Below are 8374 nucleotides of genomic sequence, written 5' to 3'. Positions count from 1 at the left end.
TGATCCTGTTTTTGCCTTCTACCAATTGTATACTAATGAAAAGGCAGCATGTATTTCTAAGCCCTGTAAGTTTTTTTTTTTTGATTTCCTGAACACATCTGATTCCTGAGTTTAGTGCTCCATGCAGATAATTAACTACTTCACCTTTGGTTAAGAAACAATTTTGCTGAATTTTTCCCCTCAACTCAAGAAAATGGCACATTCAAAACCTATATTCTTATGAGCACAGCCCTAGGGCTCCCCTAACAGGACTTGGAAGGGGCACGTGTAAGGAGAGGCTGTTAGCTTCATGATTAATCCACCTCTGTTCAGAGTTGATGTAATCGCCAACTCCAGAGCTATTGAGTTTTTGTGGGTGGTCATTCTTAAGCCACTTAAATCCAAGATTAGTGCCACTGGAATGGCACTCAGAGTTCAAAGGCTGAGTGGTTGCTCAGATTTGAACTCCATGACCTGATGCTCTATTGCACATGGAGCATTGGTGCAGCTGAGTCCAGTCTGAGGACCAGCCTAAGAACACTGGAAATACAGCAAAATGTGCTCCTTCTTTAACATCTTAAAGTCTGTGAACAGATTCTCTTTTCCTTATTATCGAATTCTTCCCCATCTGGGCATGCTATCCAAGGCTCCTACAGGCTACAGGCATCTGCTGAGGCCCTGCCAGGGCCCAGGATTGGAGTGAGGCCTGTACCTGAGTATAAGCTCTGTATTTCCACTCTCTATAAGTTAATAGATGCTCATCTAAGGTTTATTGAATGATTGAATGGCACTATACTAGATATTTAAGAGAAATTATCTTAACTATGAAGAACTATTTTTGAGGACATTATTTAGCTAATTGACATTTTTGTTTTAAGGATAAATGTTTTCAGCAATTAACAGGCCAAAATTTGATTTTCAAAAAAGAATGTGCATATCACCACCAGATACATCACAACAAACACTATAAACCTCTGTCTCTAAGGATACACAAGACAAACCACAACACACTCACATGTGGCTTCTTATTAAGTCTTAATCAGACCCAACAGAGGAGACAGGGTATTTGGATGATTTATCACTTGGAAGTTTTTCAATTAAAACCACACAGGAACATCACAAGAAGAAAATTTGCAATTAAAAAAGCACAGCCACACCATCTATATGACATAAGGAAGGAGATGAGGTGCAGATAGAGTTCTTTGGCTTAAAATAACAAACAGACTACTTAGTCTTTCACTTTGTAAAAGGAAGGTCCTCTGGGGCTGATACTGAAGGATGTTGTAGAGACCACGATAACTTGACTTTTCTGTACAACAGTTAGAACTGTGAACTGATCGTTTTGGATAATGATGTGCTTTGATTTTTCTCTCTCTATTTTTTGTGAATCTACTGTAGGTTTTTACATGTTTGTTACATGGCTCACATAAAATATCTTAAAGACACAATAGTCTATATTTTACTGATAACAAATTAATTTCAATCGCATACAAAAGCTCTACCTTTTGATCCTCTCCTATACTTTCTGCTTTTGATGTCAGAATTTATCTGTATTTATATTGTATATCACTAATAAAATATTTTTCTCTATAGTTATCTTAATGCTCCCCTTGAGCTAACTGGTTAGCACACTACCATGCTCAGTGTTAGAATATTCGGAATTGCATTACATATTTACATTTACACGTCTGCTGTATATTTTCACTTCTTTAATATAATAATTAGTATCCTTCATTTGGGTTTCCCTGGTGGCTCAGAGGTTAAAGCATCTGCCTGCAATGTGGGAGACCTAAGAACTCCCCTCAGCAATCTTCTAAGACAGAACTCTGTTGGTAAACTCCCTCAACTGTTATTTTTGGGGGAAAGTTTTTAACGCATCTTCATTTCTGAAAGACAACCTTCCTGAGAAAAGTATTCTTGGTTTGCAGGTTTTTTCTTTCATCAGTTTGAATATATCATCCCTTTCTCTCTTGGCTTGTCAGCTTTCTTCTGAGAAGTCTGCTGATATTCTTAAGGTTCTTCAGAGATTTTGTGTGTGAGAGAGCATTTGCTTTTATCTTGCTGCTTCTAAAATTCTCTCTTTGTGTTGATTACGAACAATGTGTCTTGGAGACAATCATTTTGAATGAACTCTGAGGAGTGACCTATTAGCTACATGAACTTGGATGTCTAAATCTTATCAGATGTGGAACTTATCTGGTATTATTTCTTTAAGTACAATCTCTGTCCCTTTCTCCCTCTCTTCTCCTTCTGGGACTCCAATAATGTGCAGGTTGTTACTGTGAATGTTATACCATAGTTCACACAGGTTCTTTCACAATTTTTTCATTCTTTTTTTCTTTGTCCTCTGGCTGGTTAGTTTAAATTTTCTTGTCTTCTGCCTCAAAGATTCTTCTGCTATTGCTGATGCTTTCTGTAGCATTTTCCATTTTGTTGCATTTCATTCATTGTAATCTTAAAAAGAATTTCTGTTTGATTCCTTCTCTTTTTCTGCCTCATTGCACAGCTTCAGGGATCTCAGTTCTCTGACCAGGATTGAATCCAGGCACAGCAGTGAAAGGATCGAATCCTAACCACTAAACCAACAGCAAACTCCCTGTTTGCTTCCTTTTTTAATGATTTCTGTCTCTTTAAAAAAAAAAAAAAACTGAATTTATTCTGTGGAGTGACTCAGAGCCCGTGCACAACAAGTGCTGAGCCCATGCTGTAGGACCCGCAAACCACAAACAGGAACCTGCATTCTGCAAGTACTGAAGCCTGAGCTCCTAGAGCCTGTGCTCCAAACAAGAGAAGCTGCTGCATAGAGAAGCCTGCTGTCCACAAAGAGAAGTAGTGCCTGCTTGCTGCAACTAGAGAAAGCCCATGTGCAGCAACAAAGACCCAGTAAAGCCAAAAATTAAAAACAATAACAATAATTATAATAAATAATTTTAATCTTATTTTGTTCACATATTCTTTACCTGAATTTGATTGTTTATCTGTGTTTTTTGGAGTTCACTGAGCTTCTTGGTGAGTATACTTTATTTCTTTCATCGTATGTCATTTATTTCATTACTTCCCAATGGTGAATAGCTACGTGAGCTGCCCTGGGAGAAGTCCTGGGTATCTTCCCATTCCTAAGAACAGCCTAGAACTATGAAGACTGTAAGCATGACTTGTAGATCTGAGCACTGGACACCATGCAGAGCCATCAACCAGGGACTGGGTCGTTCAGCTCACAACCAGGCCATCACTCTCAGGTCTTATATAAGTTCAGCAGCCTCTCCACATGTCCACAGTAGAATTGGGGGCAAGGGGGTGTTGTGAAATGTAATACTTGGCCACTCCTACATGACAGCTCTCTCTACCCTGAAGAATCACAACAGTATCACATTTACATTTTCAGTAGTAACAGATTAAAGCAATCTTGAAACAGTGTGTTTTCAGAGAACCCCATTAGCTTTAAATTCTTTATTTAAGTTCTAGATTTAATTCATCAAGAGATGGGAATATCAGAAAACCTGGCTTGCTTCCTGAGAAATCTATATGCAGGTCAAGAAGCAACAGTTAGAACTGGACATGAAACAACAGACTGGTTCCAAATCCAGAAAGGAATATGTCAAGGCTGTATATTGTCGCCTTGCTCATTTAACTTATATGCAGAGTATATCATGAGAAATGCTGGACTGGATGAAGCACAAGCTGGAATCAAGATTGCTGGGAGAAATATCACTAACTTCAGATATACAGATGACACCACCCTTATGGCAGAAAGCAAGGAAGAACTAAAGAGCCTTTGATGAAAGTGAAAGAGGAGAGTGAAAAAGTTGGCTTAAAGCTCAACATTCAGAAAACTAAGATCATGGCGTCTGGTCCCATCACTTTATGGGAAATAGATGGGGAAACAGTGGCTGACTTTATTTTTGGGGGCTCCAAAATCACTGCAGATGGTGATTGCACCCATGAAATTAAAAGACATTTGCTTCTTGGAAGAAAAGCTGTGACCAACCTAGATAGCATATTAAAAAGCAGAAATATTTGCTTTGCTTTGTTATTTGTAACAAATTATAAATAAGCAAACAAATTTGCTTATTTGTTGCTTTGCCAACAAAGGTCCGTCTAGTCAAGACTATGGTTTTTCCAGTAGACATGTATGGATGTGAGAGTTGGACTATAAAGAAAGCTGAGCGCCAATGTATTAATACTTTTGAAGTGTGGTGTTGGAGAAGACTCTTGAGAGTCCCACAGCAAGGAGATTCAACCAGTCCATCCTAAAGGAAATCAGTCCTGAATGTTCTTTGGAAGGACTGATGCTAAAGCTGAAATTCCAATACTTTGGCCACCTGATGGGAAGAACTGACTCGTTGGAAAAGACCCTGATGCTGGGAAAGATTGAAGGTGGGAGGAAAAGGGGACGACAGAGGATGAGGTGGTTGGATGGCATCACTGACTCAATGAACATGAGTTTGAGTAAGCTCTGGGAGTTGGTGATAAACAGGGAAACCCGGCATGCTGCAGTCCATGGGGTCACAAAGAGTCGGACACGACTGAGAGACTGAACTGAACTGAACTTCTTTTAAGAATTCAATCATATCAGATCGCTCCATCCACATCTTTGAAACATAAATAGACAAACGTACTTGATCTTCCCATCTATATCCCTTTTTCTAGATCCCCTCTGCCTAGGTCTCCACTTTCTTGCCCTCTTGTCCCACGTGAATACAGGGTGTGGGTGAGCAACAATTTGCCATCCATCAATTAGGGAGAGAGATGAGCTGATATAATTCACTCAGAAGGATAGATAATTGGACAGACAAGAAATGGTAATGTCCTGAAGAAAAAATACAAAGGTATGGAAAGAATGGATTCATAAGGATTTGATAACCAACTAGACACGGGAGAGAGCAAGGAGGAGTCTATATCTGCTTGAGAAATAAACAGATAAAGTAACCTAGGGAATGAGAGATGAAAAAGGGAGAGGTAGTTAGGTAGAGTTAGAGTTTTAATTGGCCCGTGAACACTTAGGCAGGTTAAGGAAAACTGTATCCCTTTTCTCCAAAGAGCAAACTCCAACTTTGAAACTCACATCCAAGTCTGGTGACCAAGAACAGGTTAAAACAGGTGATGTGACATCTCAAGGAGAACATACAGGAATGTTCAGGATTGGGTTTTTTTCATGAGTTTGTGAAATAAAAATATCTCCTGCCATATCAATAAACAAGAAATGTCACAGACATCAATGATTTCTGGTCTCCAGTTGTGAATGAGGGCTCCCAAAACTGATCCAGGGGATGCTGCCACCCCTCCATGGTGATTGCTGAGGAGCTGGGGAAAGCAAGAAGCAGCCATCTGCCACTCCTTAAGGGGAGCAAGGATTGGCCCCAGATAGCTGAGCTGCATATGGAAGGATTGAATCAAGTGAGTCCAGAGGCTTGCATCTTCCCAGAAACAGAATGCTAAATTCCTTAACTTGGTACCTGATCTTTGATGTTCAGACTGCCTCTCCCTTTGTTGCAAACTTGTATATAACCTGACTTCCCTTCCTGCCTGCTTGGAGCAGTTTTCTCAGAGCTACCGAGATGCTGTCTCCAGGGCTTAGACTCCTAAGCATTCCCACCAAATAAAATAACTCTATAAGGTTCTGACTACATTTTCTGGTTGGCAAATTCATCTTGCTAGGAAGGAGAGTGTGAATGTGGACCAAGTTTAGATGCTTTTTCTAGGTAAGAGTGACCTGGAACATTTGTGATCCCAGGCAAAGTCTCATTAGCCTTTGAAGAAGGTGAGAAAACATGGCAGTGCACTCATCGTGTATTTCCTTTGAGGAAAATGGTGTTTGAGGACCAACCATCTAAAAGCATTTGATATGGAACTTGGTAATTATTAACAAGCAAAAGAAAAAGTTACTTTAATCAGAATATTTCATTTTGAGCAATTTCCATATAACACCATCACAGGTCAGCCTCTATTGAAATACAGGCAATTAGAATATCTGACGGAGAAGGTAATGGCAGCCCACTCCAGTACTCTTGCCTGGAAAATCTCATGGATGGAGGAGCCCAGTAGGCTGCAGTCCATGGGGTCACAAAGAGTCAGACACGACTGAGTGACTCCCCTTTCACTTTTCACTTTCATGCATTGGAGAAGGAAATGGCAACCCACTCCAGTGTTCTTGCCTGGAGAATCCCAGGGACAGGGGAGCCTGGTGGACTGCCGTCTATGGGGTCACACAGAGTCGGACATGACTGAAGTGACTTAAAAGCAGCAGCAGAACATCTGAGGCATCATCTTGTATTTAATACAACATCACAGGAAAGCCACTGTGGATGTTCCCGGGACACTGAGTTCAACATCATCGTACCCAGGGTCCCCTTTCTCCCCCTGGAGTAGGCAGGGGCTCTGTTCTCCTTTCCCAGGATCAGCTTCCTTTCTAGAGACATTTAGAGAAGAACCTGAAAGAGCAAAGAGAAGCATAATTAGAACGGAGACAAAGGAACTGGACAGTGTGTTGGAAGCCTGTTAAACAAGTGATGATGACAAAGCATCCCTGGGACCCAGGTGTGGGCAGGAGGCTCAGACTATTTCACACCAGTTACAGTGCGGATGGATCCAGGCTGTCCTCTCAGATCCGGTCCATGTGGTCTCTGGGGCCTCAGTTCATATGGAAATTCTGCATCACAGGAGACCTGTGCTCACACAGGAGCTCTGGGAAGATCTGCTTCCAGGCTACACACTAGCAAGGAGATGCCCAGGAACAGTAAGAGCATAACAACAAATTTAAATGTTCTCCTCTCACAGCTGATAGATGTGAAATCACAGTGAGAGGGAGAGTGGACACAGGGAAAATCTGAGTTCCTCACTCATAAACCAACTCTGCTCTTAGTAGCCTTGATGCATGTTCCCAAATGTCCACAAAGAGAATCACGGGAGCATCCACAGATGGCCCCTCCCAGGCACCACACAGGCCCTCAGATGGATAAATACTCTCTTCCAGAGAAAGAGTGTTTTCTCTTGACAACTGAAATATCTGGAGGAAATTAGACCTTAGCTGACCATCAGCTCCAAGTCAATGATCCACCAACATGGCTTAATGTTAAGGCCACCATATACCATAGACTTTGTACATGTCATTGCAACCTTATACACAGACCTCATCTTAAATTATCAGATGACTCACAAATTTCAATACTGCAATACATTTTTAAAATTTCTGTCTTTCATGTTCAGGGCAGCACAGAGATGTTATCAAAACACTTGTCTACTTTTGGATTTGGTAAATATGCTCAATTAATCTGTAAGCTATCTATTTCTTTTGACTACTACACAATGTTTGTGGGATTTTAGTTCCTTGACCAGGGATTGAACCCAGGCCCTAGCAGTGAAAGTGCAGAGTCCTAACCACTGGATTACCAGAAAAGCCCCTAATCTATAAATTTTAATGTAGTTATATCACAAATAAGATGAAAATTTATGTTGCACTATGGGGACATAAATGCCAAAAGTAGAGTGATTCCTCACACCCACCCAAGGAGTCTGACAGCATTAAAGATGGCATATGGTTGAGAAGTGAAGTGCTAGTTACTCAGTTGTGTCTGACTCTTTGCAACGCTATGAACTGTAGCCCACCAGGCTCCTCTGTCCCTTGGATTCTCCAGGCAAGAATACTGGAGTGAGTAGACATTCCCTTCTTCAGGGGCTCTTCCTGACCCAGTGATCAAACCCAGGTCTCCTGCAATGCAGTTAGATTCTTTACCATCTGAGCCATCAGGGTGGCTCATCAAATGCATGAGATATCCATATTTTGAAACTGCAGAGAGGCTGGGCATTGAGGAGCTCAAATTCACCTTTTCCAGGACAAAGACCGAAGATTTCAGGGGATCAGCTAATCTCCCCACTCACCTGTCTGAGACCTCATCCCATCTTCCTTCTCTGGGAGCACTTCCTCCTCACTCCCCTGAGAGTCATGAGGAGCCCCAGTCACTGATACCTCTCCACCATCATCGTAATCCTCACCAAGGGCAACAGTCCTCTGATCTGGCGGTTCTGAGGGCAGAGCAAGGGTCAGATGAAACCACAGTAAGGGGGTTGGTCTGAGAAATACCTAAGATCCTTCTGACCCAGAGTTTCTGAGCTGCTAGAGGCACCAGTCACTCCTTGTTTTAAAAGATTTTTTTCTCTAAGACCATGTTTCATTTTGATGTGTCCATAAACCAAAACATGATTTTACATATCTTAATATTTCCTGTTTGAAAAATATATATTCCAAAATAACTGTCTTACCATTGAGCATTACTCAATTATTTTAACAAATTGTGCTTTACAGAAATTACTTTTAAAATCAGTGTGTGCCTGTTGTGATTCTGGACACAGAGAGCCCCACCCCAATGTGAGACATCACAGAACAGTCAGAGAAAGG

At 41.2% G+C, this 8374-nt stretch overlaps 1 protein-coding gene and 1 long non-coding RNA gene across 2 annotated transcripts in view; both read right to left on the bottom strand.

Annotated features, from left to right (window-relative positions):
* Positions 1–5861: 5861 nt before the first annotated feature.
* LOC104995496 lies at positions 5862–8224 on the bottom strand. The gene is made up of 2 exons (XR_826060.1): positions 7858–8224; positions 5862–6410 (listed from the first exon to the last, which is right to left on the bottom strand). It is a non-coding gene; the product is annotated as an uncharacterized LOC104995496 (long non-coding RNA).
* Positions 8225–8296: 72 nt separating this feature from the next.
* Positions 8297–8374, bottom strand: part of LOC104995504 (antigen WC1.1-like) — a 49874-nt gene continuing 49796 nt past the window's right edge. The window contains 1 exon segment of the mRNA XM_010849380.1: positions 8297–8307. Within this exon segment, the coding sequence (XP_010847682.1) occupies positions 8297–8307 (11 nt within the window).

Source organism: Bison bison, unplaced genomic scaffold (genome assembly GCF_000754665.1).
Source record: "Bison bison bison isolate TAMUID 2011002044 unplaced genomic scaffold, Bison_UMD1.0 scf7180017864281, whole genome shotgun sequence".
NCBI lineage: Eukaryota > Metazoa > Chordata > Mammalia > Artiodactyla > Bovidae > Bison > Bison bison.
This window is presented reverse-complemented; position numbering and strand designations above follow the sequence as displayed.